The 15,140-nt window shown below is 42.0% G+C and overlaps 1 protein-coding gene across 2 annotated transcripts in view; it reads left to right on the forward strand.

The window, feature by feature from the left end:
- LOC131077079 (protease Do-like 2, chloroplastic) overlaps positions 1-15,140 on the forward strand; it is a 206,490-nt gene that overhangs the window by 85,564 nt on the left and 105,786 nt on the right. For both annotated transcript variants that reach the window (XM_058014496.2, XM_058014497.2), the window contains exon 8: positions 689-766. In XM_058014496.2, coding sequence (XP_057870479.2) covers positions 689-766 — 78 coding nt within the window. The remainder of the gene's footprint in view (positions 1-688; positions 767-15,140) is intronic.

Below are 15,140 nucleotides of genomic sequence, written 5' to 3' on the forward strand. Positions count from 1 at the left end.
ACCTGGCAAAAATGTGAGGAAAAAATTGGCAATAACTTGCAAAATTTATCAAACATTTGAAAATACATAGCTTTTTAAAATATTTAAAAAACACACACATACAGACTGAATTTGTAGAACATATTACTGATTTCCATCATATACCAATCAAAATTTGAGTTTAATACATATCATAGACCAAGAAACAAGTATGACCTTTGAATACATATTAATTTCAAGTTTTGGTATCACTGAGAATTATAAATCATAAATTTCAGCTATGAAAGCTCAAAAAAGTTTGTTGCCACTGTGTGGGTGTTGCTAAAGCAGATGGTATAGCTGCAATTATCTTAATAGGTGCCTCATCCATAGTGATAGGATCAAACTGTGTATGGGAGGAAACTGCCTCTATTGGCTGACTAACCTTGCCTTCACAAAAAGAGGGGAAAATTTGTCAGTCCATGAACATCAGATTTGTTTCAAATTTCATGTAGCCTGCATGTGGGATGGCCTCCTAAACTATTTACTTAAAACTTCCAATGGCTATGGTAATTTATATAAAACATAACCATTAAATTGTTGTCTGATCTAAAATGCATAGGAATTAGCAATAATTTCTTAGAATGACATGAACTTGTTTCTTCAGAAGCTTTATGAGAAAATTGATGTGGACTTTCAAGGACTCATGTATGTTTTTTCAATGGAACAGGATGCAGTAACTGTTGTAGGTTATCCACTTGGAGGAGATACCATTTCAGTTACTAAGGGTGTAGTTTCACGTATTGAGGTAAGCCTATTTATTATACTTTTCATGTCATATAACCTGCGTTCTTTGGTAAGGGAGGTTACAAACTTTTCATGCAGAGGCAACAAATTTAAAGTTAACTGGAGGAGAAAGAAGACTATATAAGGTTCCATAAACTCTTAAACGCAGGCAATAACTGAAAAATGAAAATGCTACATATTTATAAGATCTCCCTTTGAATTCTAGAGTAATGAGATTTTCTAATATCATATCAAGACTGCAGTAAATGCAATTTGCATACATGCAAACTGATATTGGAATATTGTAGTTTCGCTTAAATCATATGTGGAATCTATGTACTATTGGATGTGCACCCATTGCAGACTGGGTATTGTGCTCCTATTAATGTTTCATAATATTAAGGTCTATATTTTACTATCCTAAAGTTTTCTGACATTCTTAACTTTTGTGTAACATTTTTCTATTCGAGTCAAGTGCAATTGGAACTCAAATCATGAAAATTTAAAACTTACTAAAATATTCTAAAAGTAATCAACCTACTAAAATATTCTTAAAATATATGTGGCAACCGAACCCCTCTTTGGAAAGAATGTTGGATGATCATAAGTCAATTAAAATATCTCTCTGGTTGTTCTTAGTGCAAAATATGCTTTATTTATGTCAAACATTCACTAAATACTTTAATTAATTGAAATATATTTGATGAAATTGTTGTCAGACTATCATATGTATTCCCTGAGGCATATTTCTGACAAAAATGTGTTATCATGACACGAATCTGGTGAATTGTGTCTCTTTTTAGTATTAGTAATAAGATTCCCATTGCTACTGTCTCTATTTTATGCCTGGTGTAGATTTTCGCCAGGTCCAAGCCTTGCATTCAATGTCCTCATAATTGTGGTTTGACATTTTTTTTTTCTATTAAAGATAATGAAGGAGAACAGCATATAGGTTTGATAAAAAATGATCACACAGTGTATCAGGCCAACACAGCCATACCGCTAAGAGTAGATACAGAATTACATTACAATAGATCTCATGAGTATGGAAGATAAAAATTGTAATACATATAATGACTAGTATGTACTAAACCGGAATTCTATCAATGCCATCAAATACCTGTGCTGCCCATCTCATCCACTATCCAGGCAGTCCAGCCAAACTGCCTTTCCATCCATATCTGCTTCCTTCTGTCATAATCAGTGAGAGGAATTGCTTCAGGTACATCTGCTGGAACACCCGGTACTGCTACTGCCAGTGGGGTTGCCGTGAGGGGTCTTCCCTGCATCTTTCTCTCCTTCTCCAACTCGGCCATTAAGTTGGATAGACCAATTTTCAAACTGGGATCTCTCCTCTGTGGTTCTTTTTCAAGTATATCCGTGAGAGATCTCCCAGGAGAACATCCTTGCCTGCCCACTGCCTACCAGTCTGTCAAATTTCTTCTTTGAGACCCTCATGACTAGAGTGACCTGCCAGGAAACATTAAAATTAATGAGTCTCCTAAGAGACTCAGTAAGAAACCTTTCAATGCCATTAAATACATTGTTATTCCTAAATTTCCAAATTAACCACAGAATTTCAGAAGAGAGTATAGACCAAAAGATATTAACATTTCTTGGAAGGACTGACACATGTTGGCAGCAATATTGTACACGGAAATAAAACTAGTTAATTAAGTTGTAATTGTGTTGGTTAGTTGGCAACCGAGGGGTGGCAGTTGCGGTGCGACGGTTGGCGCTCGCACCCCCTCGGCATCTTTATATACTTAGGAATGTAACTTGTAAACAACAACGAATTATGAATAGAATAACATATCTGATACTTGTTTGATATCTATGGCATTGTTCTGCATTACGTACTTCCTGCTTTAAGTATTCACCCGAGAGGGCAAACATTTGGCGCCGTTGCCTAGGCGAACTCGGGAACGGAAGACACGGATGGCGCACGGACATGATGGGCCTACCCGTTGGTGAGATTAACCCAGAGGCCGATGACGCACAAAGGGAACAATCGTCGTGGGACGCAGAGCGTGATGGCAAGAGGTGAAGGGGAAATTGAACCTTGGAATAATCCCGACACGCTGTTGATATAAATCGTGGCCGAAAGGCAAAATAAAAATAAATATAATAAAAAGTTTTTTTTTGTACATGGCGTGTGTTTGCTGTGTACGGAAGTGACTTATGCCCAATAGACTAAATAAGGACAAAAATAAAAAGATACAAAGTGACGAATGGGAAGTGGCACAAACCACGTTGAATCTCAGATAGCAGATAGAATGAAGGCGTAGGCTAAGGCAGCTTGCCGAGGGACGACCGGCCGAGGGGTTGCCCGAAGGGAACCCAGGAGGTGTCACGGAGGTTGCGGAGGCAGAGATAGACGGAGAGAATTACACTGTCGTAGGGTTGCCCGAAGGGAACCGAGAAGGAGTCACGGAGGGTGCCGAAGGAGAACTCTACAGTTCACCAGAATACCACCGTAGGGTAAGAAGTCGCGAAGAGTTGGTGGAACAAACAAGGCGAAGTCTAAACCTGATCGACGCTACCAGAGACCTACTAAAGAATTTGTCCATTTCGGAGGACAACCGGAGGGAGACAACCAACCGGAGGGAGACAGCGAAAGATGACGGTACGATCGAAGGTGCCGAGGGAGCACAAGGGTACTGTACGGGAGACAATTTGTTCGGTTCGGTGTCAGCAACTTCCTCTGGAGGACCCACGAGTAGAGGTTCAATTGCAGGAGGCAGAGGATCGCCAGGTACAAGCACACAATGAATTAGAGGAGCAAGACCCAGTGGTGGGATGGCGAGTAAACAGAAATTGCCAAAGTTCATAGGGGAGGGCAAGGAAGATCCCTTACGGCACTGCCGTACATGTGAAACCATTTGGTCCGCCAACGGAGTGACAGACCAGGATGACTGGGTATAGCAGTTCCTAGCCACGTTACGTGGAGTTGCCATAGATTGGTACTCCGATGTAGATAAGCAAAAAGTGGCCACGTGGGCCAACCTACAGAAGGAATTCACGGAAGAGTTTCGGTTGCTCCGTGATGACAACGAAATTGTAACAGGGATATAGAGTACCAAACAAGGTACCAAGGAGACAGTACGGGCATACAGCAGGAGACTGAAGGAATTGTTGGGTAGAATGGAAAGCCAACAGGCTGAGGGCTTGAAAAAATGATGGTTCGTTGAAGGATTGAAATCCTCCCTACGGAAAAAAATGAAAATTGTACCCCCGACGTCATATGACGACGCTTATAATAGGGCGATGGACCTAGAGAGTGAATACAAAACATCAAGGAAGAAAAGTGATAAATATTCATCTGACGATGATGAAGATTCTGACGGGGAAAGCAGTAGCGGTGGCGAATCGAGTAAAAAGGTGCATGCTCTCCAAAAGGACATGGAACAAATGCTGAAAGAATTCAAAGCCATGAAAGGGAGTACAAGTAAGACGGAAGAAAATGACGTGTGGTGTACCGATTGTAGGAGTGACGGACACACCAAGGGGTTCTGTCCCAAGAAGGCTTTCTGCGACATTTGTCAGATTACGGGACATTTGACAAAGGAATGTCCCTACAATATGAAAACCAGGAGCCAACAAGTTCTCTTCACGCAAGAGCAGCCGGCCGTCGGAACTTAGCAAACCAACACAACAGCATCATCTGGAGTTTACTGGGACAACAGACGCGGTGGTGGAAGGAATAACAACAATAACAATAACGGAAGCCGTATCCAGTATGACGCCAAGGGCCGGCCAATTATCCAATGTAGAACTTGTAATTAGTGGGGGCACTTCGCCCGTGATTGCACGCAGGAAGCCACCCCTCAGCACCTCTGCCGATGGTGTGGGCCAGGTGACCATGAGGACACAAATTGCCCACAGGCAGGGATTAATCTCCTCAACATTGAGAAGGCTGAGAAGACTGGTGAGAAAGAAGTACTGGCAATCACCCGCACCCAAATGAAAAAGGCCACTTATCCCGACCCCCGTACGGAGAAGGAGAGATTACGGGAGGCAAAGGCCAATATTGAACGTGAGATGACGGTCGAACGACAAGACAACGAGGTGGCGAGTACATCATCCCGTACGGAAGCGGAAAATAACATCATTGGGCAAGTACTGCAGATGGAAGTATCTATAAGGGTAAAGGACCTTCTAGAAACAATGCCACAGTTAAGAATCGCCATTTTTAATTCCATACAAACCACTGCGCAGGCACCTTTGTGTGCCACACGGGCGGAAGTTCCGGTCAGCCCCTCGGCTGACCCAATGTTGTTGGCCTTAAATAGTGGTCGGCATCCTGCTGTAGTAGAGATGGGAATTCTCGGGGCTATCCTCAAAGACACCATCGTGGACGGAGGTTCGGGGGTGAATGTACTGCCAGAGGATACGTGGAAGAAGCTGGGGAAGCCAACACTATGGCCACCCACGTTCAACTTGGTAGGTGCAGACCAGCATGGCATCAAGCCACTCGGCACCCTGATGGCCCAGCTGGTCACCATCGGCACGCAACCTTTCATACTAGATTTTGTGGTAATCCCACTCAAGAAGAAGGGGTACGACGCCATCTTAGGCAGAGGGTGGCTGGTTACAGCAAAGGTGGACCACGACTGGAAAAACAACACCCTTTCTATGGAGAAAGGGGGGCGGAAGTACACCATTGATCTGAGGACCCAGGTTGTTGACGAGGAACTGACATCATCTTCAGAATCGGAGGGTGAAGGGAAAGGCTACCCGAGGGACGAAGGACGGGGCTGCAGGGAGCCCAACGACGAAGGGATTCTCAAACTAGGAGAGTGCTCTGAGGATGAGACAAGGTCATTGAACAGGCTCTTCCATTGGCAAATGGAGGATTATGAAATGTTCCAGAGCTATAGGCTCGAAGTAGAGGAACCAGAGCAAGTAACAGAGGAGGCGTACCTGCCAGAATACATAGAATATTGGAAGGGAGACGCCCCAAACCTCGGTGATGTAGATAATCCGAAGATCAATTGTGTCGGCAACGATTGGAACCTTGTGTGGAAGGCCGCAACTTTCAAAATCTTTATTATTCTTCTTCTTCTTATGTACGGGAAGGAGACCGTGGTCCCTGTAGAATTTGTGGTTCCTGTAGAATTTGTGGTTCCAGGTCTTTGGATGGCCATTGAAAATAGATTGGCCACCAACGGGCCCAAATTGAAACCCTACCACGCGAAGCGTGCAGGGGACTCGAGAGGATGGAAGGGGACTCGAGAGGCTAGGCAGGCAACTCAAGAGGCACAGGACCACAACAGGCGACTCTCGGGCGAGGAAAACCGAGAAGGATGAAGGGCAATCCCAGAGACAGGAGACCCGAGCAGACGACTCTCTAGAAAACTAAATTAGGAAATGAAAAAAAAAACAAAAAAAAAAAAACCGTACGGTCGTACGACAGGCGACTCTACGGTCAAAAAATATATTAATTTTTTTTGAAAAAAACCGTACGGTCGTACGACAGGCGGTACGGTAAAAAAAAGAAGAAAGTGGGCCCACTGTACGGTGGAACCACCGTGCGGTGGGGCCATCGGCGGTGGATGCCACCGTGCAGTGCCCACCGCACACCGCCAACCGCCCACCACCAACCGCCAACCACCAAAAACAAGAAAGTGGGCCCATCGTACGGTGGAACCACCGTGCGGTGGGGCCACTGGCGGTGGATGCCACCGTGCGGTGGTCACCGCCAACCGCCAATAAAACCCCGCTCGCACACTTGCGCCGAACACTTCCACAACCCGCACACTCCCGCAGCCTCCACGTGCAGCCCACAGCCGCATAGCCATAGCGCACAGCGCGGAGCCGCACAACCACGCAGCCGCACAAACACAAACGCAGCCGCTTGGTCGTCAGTGGTCACTGTACGGTTGAACTGCGTTGGGCGTGCGGAAGGAGGACCGTACGGTGTGCACAGTTGAGCATGTTGTCCGTGCGCTGGAGGTGTGTCCGTACGGTAAGGAGGGTGTCGACCGCACGGGAAGGTGGCCGCACGATTGGAGGTGTCAGTGCTGTTGTTGACCGTACGGGGAGGTTGTAAAAAAAAAAACGACGACGACCAGATTTAAAATGATTTGCAGGACATTGGAAATTCAGAGTGGAGAAGAAGGGTTTTTGGCGTCTTAAAATATCACAGAAATGCTGTGCGCCATGGACTTTCGTATGGTTTTGAGGGTTGTAAATGGATGTTGGCGGTGGGGGCGTTGCCCCAGGACCCCGCTGGGGCGTTGCCCCTCGACCCCGCTGGGGGCGTTGACCCCAGACCCCCAGTTTATTTTTTGAGCTACAATACACTTTTTCGAGTTGGGCGAAGGGCATCTAAGAAGTCATGGTAAGTGTGGGTTGTTCCGTACGATGAGAAAGAAGCCTGACGCTAAGCATTGGCGGGAAGCCATAAGCCGTAGAGGGAGACAGATTTGGAGGGTGCGACCAAACAGAGTTGCGGGAAGGCATTGTAGAATCCGCGCAGTCGTACGACAACAGGGAGTTATTTAGTTCAGTTATTAGCCTTTTGGGAGTGTGATGGAGGATTTGAGGTGTCTCCTAGCCTTTGTGCCAGCGGGTTGTGGCCACCTCCAGGCAGGAATGGTGCGCTTAGAGGAACTTGGAGTATGTCTCGGCTGGATGTGAGGTTGCCTTGGTGGATGCATAGAGGGCTCGGGAGGAGCTGACCACCAGGTTGGAGGCAGTACTAGCGTGAGACTTAGTTCAGCGTACCCAGGAGTTGGATGCCGAGAGGGCAACGCGGGTGGCTATCGAGGACAAATTGGCTAGGGAGACAGTATCATTTGAGTAGCAGTTGGTGGAGGCTGAGACTGAAACGCGTGTTTTGCAGACAAGTTTGGTTTAGGCACATGAGGACTTTGATGTCAAAAGAAGCAATAATGGTGAAATCCGCACTTGAGCATTGGATGGTAGCAGAAAAGGATTTTTCAGGCGAGGACGCAACAAGTGTATAAGTTTTGGGCTCGACTGGCGTCAGCAGTTCTGTTTAATGTCATCTCTATTTTGTATTAAGTCGTCCAGAGACGACTTCTTTTCTTTTGGGGGGGATGATGTTGGCGGCAATATTGTACACGGAAATAAAACTAGTTAATTAAGTTGTAATTGTGTTGGTTAGTTGGCAACCGAGGGGTGGTAGTTGCGGTGCGACGATTGGCGCTTGCACCCCCTCGGCATCTTTATATACTTCGGAATGTAACTTGTAAACAACAACGAATTATGAATAGAATAACATATTTGATACTTGTCTGATATCTATGGCATTGTTTTGCATTACGTACTTCCTGCTTTAAGTATTCACCCGAGAGGGCAAACAACACATAGCCCGTCACACTTTCCCAACTAAGCATATTACAATTAATAGACGTGCCAAACATCTTTTACACTTCTTTAGCAAAAAGGCAATCAAAAAATATATGATTCACTGTTTTTGGGACCCTACAGTATTTAAAGAGATTAGGAGCACCATCTAAACTGTTAATAGGGAGCCTGTGCAGCAAGAGACACCACAGAAAACATTTCTTTTTTGGCTTTGCAGGACTATTCCAAAGATGCCCTCCATCATGATATGTGTTCCAACACCTATTCATATGCTCAAAGATTTCATCCTTATCAACAAGCTGAGTATAAATATCTTTAGCTTTGACCTTGGGGAGAGGTGCCCCATTGGGCCATGTGTACTGAGAGCATCTCATCATATTGATATCATATTCCTTGGGGAGGTCAAGAACAGAGCAGGCCTCGCTCAACATGGTGTAAGTCCTCCATTGAGTTTGGGGGATCTTAAATTTTTCACTGAGTGCTAGCCAAGAAATGAGGTGCCCATCTCTAATATTATCACTAAGGTACCCGATCCCTTTAGCAGCCTAGCTTTTGGCTGAACACCCTTGTATAAGTGCCAGGGGCTTATCATTATATATCAAATTCCTCCAAATTGAGCGTTCCCCACAGATTGTACTGTCCTTGCTGATAATACCATTATCAGAGATGAGGCACCTCACTTCTTCCTAGGCCTTCCATAAGGTTTTGAAGATCTTTGAACTGCCAAGTTTGATAGTAAAGTGACTCGCAACTAGGTCATTTAGAGGAAGGCGCTTCCAGGCTGACCCCTGTTTAGGCACATATTGGGCTATGTTGTGCCTGATAAGAATCTTCCAAGGCTCCATTCCTTCCATAGCCTTGAAGATCCATTTAGTAGTTAGTGACAAACCTTGGAGCCGCAGATCTTTCAGGCGAAGTCCCCCTTTAGATCTGCTCATCGTACACCAACTCCATCTTACAGCATGCATCTTTTTCTTACCCTTGCCATTTGACCACAGAAAGCCCCTGACCTGTTTTTGAATATGATTCCATTGGTAGTTACTAAAAAGCCATGTTGAGGCATAATAGATATTGTAAGAAGATAGAATCTTTTCAAATTGATGTCCAGAGCAAATTGGACAGCTTCGATTTCTTGCAGTAATAACACATCAACATTCCTGTACAACCTTAGAAATCTTTTGACAATATATTTTCTGTTTGGGGATTCTAGTCCTCTGACATTCCAAGACACGCAGTTTAACTCCATCAATGTTAAGGGGAGGTGTCCATTGGCATCTTGAATGCTTTATAGCACTTAGGAAGTTGCTTATTGATTTCATTTTTGAGTGCCATAGTAGCACCGGAGCCCTTGGGCCGACATCTCTTCCTTTTGAATTCAAATTCCTGCTCAGCCCCTTGTACTTGAGAGTCAAACTTCTTTTTCTTTGTTTTGGCTTTACTCTTCTTACTTGATTTAGATTTAGCCTTATTTATGCCGTAGACTTTCATAGCTTCTTCCAGTAAAATTTTATCAGGGATCCCTAAATAGGGGATGATGGCCCAAGTAAGCCTCTTGTCTTCCTCACAACCACTGATCTCAGTGTCTCCCTTCAAAACACCTCCACAACTCGGATTAATCCCTCCACCTTCAAGGCTCGCCTCAGCACTTAGCACATTCCCTATCACTATCAAAGAGCAGGTCATGGGTGTGTTGTCCTCATTTTTGTTTTTAAAAATGAAGGACCATTACATGAAATTTTTGTGAATAAATGAAAATTTTACTCTATGGCATGCTTCTTGAGGCATAATTTCGACTAATCTTTGGACTGGCTTAATCCTCAGTCCATCCTCGAACCACGTTTCAAATTTCGTCGTATTCTGGATTCGTTTGCTATGTCTTTCCTTCAATTTCGGGTTTTTTCTCCCTGATTGCAAGTGGGAAATTTCTCTTGAATTGCAAGTTTTAATGATTTCCATTGTTTTGGTCTTTGTAGGGAAATTTTTGGCTAATTACAAGTGCACTTTATTGAAAAATAAGAACTTGTAATTTGCTTTTTATTTCCCCCTTGATGCTTTTTGGCTTTTTAAGTTTAAATAGGGATTTTTTGGATAAGTTACAAGTAAACTTGTAATTCTTTTCTAAAACCCCTACTTTAATGTCTTTTGCTTGTAATAGGGATTTTAAGCCTCTATTACATATGTGCAAATTATTAAAACTTGTTGTAGGGATTTTATTTTCCCTTTACAAGTAATTTGTAACTTGCACATCTCTCTCCAAAACCCGATTTTGCCTAGAATTGAAATAAAGTGACATTTTAAACTTGCTATTTTTGCCCAAAAAACCCGATTTTCTCCATAAAGTGCAAATTGGGGAATTTTAAACTTGTAATTGCATTTTTAAAACCCGATTTTGCCTTGTTGATGGAAAAAGTGAAATTTTAAACTTGTAATTGCAATTTTAAAACCCGATTTTGCCTTGTTGAGAGAAAAGTAACATTTTAAACTTGTTGTTTGCTCTCAAAAACCTGATTTTCCTCATTGCATGCAATTTTAAACTTGTTCTTTTCTAAAAACCCGACCAGCAATATTGGAGGATTTTGTTGAAGATTTCCAACGATTTTTGTGGAGAAATTCAAGTAGGAGGAAGGCATTTTGGATTCCTTGCTATTTTCATGCATTTTCCAACTCTCTTCATGCCATTTGGAAGACATTATCGCTGGTTTTATGGGGTTTTAACAGCAAAAACTTTTTTTTGCCAAAACCACGGCCACGTTTTCATCTCTCCTTTAGGTATTTTTGCTTATTATGCTAAGGCGTTGGGGTTTGATGAAGGATTGATCACTTCTCGTGCCATTAAGTTTGCATTTGGTGCCACGTTTTGCTGCCCAAGGCGTTTTGTTAAAACGTGGCTAGGGTTTTGGAATGCGGTTAATTTCTTTATAAGAGTTCTCCTTCCTTCTTTCAAAGATTGATCATCTTTTTGAAGAGGCATTTTCAGTTTGAAGCAAGGTTTGATTTCTTTTCTTTCTTTGTTTCATTTTCTTGTTTTCCCTTTCTGCTTGTAAATTTGTATATGATTATTTTGCCCCAAAAATCGGTTTTGTGAGAGAAATTTTCCCCTTGCAAGGCAATTTGTGGATTGCATTGTTCTTCCCCATTTTCCCTCTTTACTTGTATTCGGGATTTTAAATCCCGATTGCAAGTTGGATGAAAATAATTGTTGTTCCATTATGGTTAAAAGAATTTAACCATCTTTGGTTGAAATTCCAAGTTGCAAAGATGAAAAATACCCATTCTTTCAAAATCGGGTTTTTAGAACCGGATTACATGTCGAAAGTTCTCCCCATTTTCTTGAAGATGATCTTCCCAAAATCTTTTCATTTTCACTCATATTCATTTCCATCATCCGTACATACCATTTCATCCACTCATTTCACACCTTCATTCATTTTCCCCATTTAAAGTTTACCTGCGGTCAACCATCCAGAACCCGAAATTGGTCCAAAATGCACTCAAAAAACACTCGAAAATGAGTTCTAAAGGTCCAATTACAAGTGCAAACTTGTAGTTACCGATTACACATATGAAGTTGCATGTTTGTTCTCCACAATTGCAAGTTAATACTCTTGCTTATCCCACACATGTAATGCAACTTCCAAAACCCGAAATTCACTTGTGAGCCCATTTTTGCATCAATTTATCCCTTCCCTTGTCAGTTCGGTTTGCACACATGATCTACCAAATCAATGGATTAAGGCATGGGCCTTATTTTGCAAGGAGATTTCAAGAATGAAGGATGATACAAAGAAGAGATACAACAACAATTCATGGTTGAGAGTATAGAATGCTTTCAAGACAAAGATGGTCATGACATGAAAAGAGGAAGGCAACCCTTTCCCTCCTAAAAAGATAGTACTACCCCAAGCAAGAAGACAAGGATGCAAGTTCCCGTTCCGGTTCAAGATGTCTTTACCAATCTAGAATACTTCAAGTTCTAGCATCCTGAAGTGACATGAAGAACATCACAGACAAAGGATGATGCAGTTAGAGTCGTGTCTTTAGACACATGGAATAGTTTTAGTTATGCATTTGTAATTTTGTTTTGACAAGTTACATGTAAAAAAATAACTTTGTAATTGCAAGTTAACTGATCACTTGCATTTTTGCAATTACATGTAAAGCAACTACAAGTTGTGTTCAATTAGGACTGTAGTTGGAATAAGTCATAGTTAGTTATTGAATAAGTCTTGGTGGTTGAGAAAATCTGTCAAGTTAGTTAGGATCCTCCCACCTTTTTCTCAAGGCTCCTCATCTATAAATACTTGAGGGGGTCTATTGTAATTTTTATCTATTGGAAAGCAAGCAAAAAAACTCTGCCAAATTTACAGCAAAGAAGTCTTTGAGCTTTCATGTGTAAATTCAAAAACTGAAAGGAATAGAAGGAAATTGCTCAAGCTCTGAGTCTTTGTGCTACATATTTGAGTTTGTGTTCTATATTATCTTTCTTGGAAGTGTTTCTTAAATAGCTCAATCACATCTGATTTGCAGTCTTTGTGTTGCAAGTAGTTGTGGTTAATATAGATTAAAATAAATATTTTTTTGAGAGAAGCTGCAAGTCTTTGTGCTTTCACTTGTTCTTAGGAGAATTTAGGAGTAGATTTTGTGAGAAATAGCTGTGAGTCTTTGAACTTATACTACTTCCCATTGTTTTAAGTAGAAAAGAATAAGATATTCTAGTCTTTGAGCTGTTATAATTTGTTCTTGATAGCATTAGTATAGAAAAGGGTAGATAGAACTTCACATAATCAAGTCTTTGAGCTTGATATTGCTGTCCCGTCCCGAAGGAAGTGTCAAAAGTCTTTGAGCTTTCAGGAAACTTCATTTCTTTTCTCTTATTTCAATTTAAAAGTGGTTACTGTTGTTTATATCAAATCGCTGTCCTTTTCTGTGAAGAGAAAAAGATATTGTCTTTCTTGAAAGAAGAAGAAAGATTGCTGTCCCATACCATTTTATTTTCAAAGTTGTAGTTAGATGGGGGGAGCCTTCCCTTAATTAGGAGAGTTTTACTCACACGCTGTGGTAGAAAACACAATTTTGTATATTTCCTCAAGTGTACAAAATTTTCAACCAACAGGGTGCTAGGGGAGGGAGAGAAATCAATATTAGGCTTAAGGGAAACTGAAGCCGGTTTCACAGAATCAGGCTCGCTACCTTAGATCGAGTCGAACTTAGCATCCACTAGGTTTTGATTTATCTTCTTAATGGAAAGCTCAGAATCCCTCCCCTCAACATCCATATCATGCTCCTTGCTAGGGTTAGGGGAGGTGTTATCCTTAGTGCTACAGACACGTCTAGGAGTAATCGTAACTACTTCGTAATCATTGGTTTGAGATTCAATTCTCTTTTTAGTGTCTATGATTTTTTTGAGTTTGTTGAGGACAATCTATTGGGCATTTAAAGTCCTTGGCTTGGGGTGCGAGCCCGGGGGCTCATCAACCACCGCATTCTTGCAAGAGAGATCTTGTGTAGGCTCCGAGCCACCATGAGATGTTTCTTTAACCGCAGCATGCAAGGCATCTATTTTAGAAATAGTAGTCTCCTTGGGAGATGTGCCTTCTTTCACAAAATTTTTATTAGCAGACCGATCCCCCTTTTGAATATGATTTACTGTAGGATGTGGTTTAGGAGCATGAACAAAATCTGGGGGATTCAAGGGCCTCAAAGAGCCAAATTCACCATTATTATTTTCGTACAGAATGGGGTGGTTAGGTTTAACCCGAAGTATAGCCTTCTTAGCACTGACATGTTTTTGAGCATCGTTATTCAACAACGTGCAATTCTTATGAAAATGCCCTTCTTTTTTACACAGAAAGCAAGCGTTAAATCCCACCCAAGTATTCAATGGGGCATACATATACCTCCTCCTATTCAAACCTAACCTCATTTGGGATATCCAAACCAGGTTTAATGGAGACGAGCAATCTTTCATCCATATGCGGAAGAAGAGAGGATGTATCATCCATTCTGACTACATTGCCAATCGACTCGAGGGCTTTGGGAAGCCATTTCCACATAATTGGAGGGACATTTTTTATCGTGACCCATCTAGGGCACGAAAGGGCGAGAATTTCCTCATGAATGGACCCATGGACCAGAATTCTTTTTTAAGGATCTCTTTCTTGCTTTTTGCCTCCTTGAAAAAAATGATGTAAAGACCCTTTTGAATCATTATGTAGAAATTAAACTGAAACCCTAGCTTGTTAACCCACACATTTTGCAACTAATTGTTCATGAAACCTCTAGAAGGACATTTGCTAGAGTCTAGAACTGCCAAAAAAATGGCAACATCCCTAAGGTTATTACTCTCTTCATACAAAATTGCGTTCATTTTAGAATTAGGCTTAACGACGAGAGTGGCATTGGAAGATGGCTTACCTCCTCTGCTTCCTCCTGGTTGCTCTCCATTCGCAGAAGATTGCACGACCAAGAAATGTGCACCCTCAGGAGCAACCTGGTTTCCCATGATTGCTTGCAGAAGGATTTGCCTTGCTCCTCGTTTACCACCGACGAAGCTTGACGAGGAAGATTAGAAACCCCATCTCCCATAAACCACCTCATGCGCGATGGGAGAGGGCAATAAATGTTGGAGGGAACGGCCTTAGAAGACCGCCTCCGCTCGGGCTAGGGCTCGTGCGAAGATCGACCTTCACAGGACAGCTAGGTTTCAGAGCATCCTATCTCAAATTCCTCGTATGTTTTACCTGGTTTGACATTTTGGCCAAGCATCATCACATTATATAGAAAATGAAATATTCTAAAGGACAATGATCAGTGAAAATTATCTGTAATGTCCCCACTTTGAAATAAAATTCAATAATAAATGATAATAATAAAATTAAATTAAAATATAAAATAAAATAATTAAATATAATTAAATATGATTAATTAAAAATTAATTAAGTTAATGAAAAGTCAAAAGAAATGAAAGGAAAGGTTGTGACTCCCTCAACAATGAGATATAAAAGGGAGAAGAGAACCTCATTTGAGAGGGGGAATAATTTGGAAATGAGAAGTGCAGATCT

Source organism: Cryptomeria japonica, chromosome 9, assembly GCF_030272615.1.
Source record: "Cryptomeria japonica chromosome 9, Sugi_1.0, whole genome shotgun sequence".
Lineage (NCBI taxonomy): Eukaryota > Viridiplantae > Streptophyta > Pinopsida > Cupressales > Cupressaceae > Cryptomeria > Cryptomeria japonica.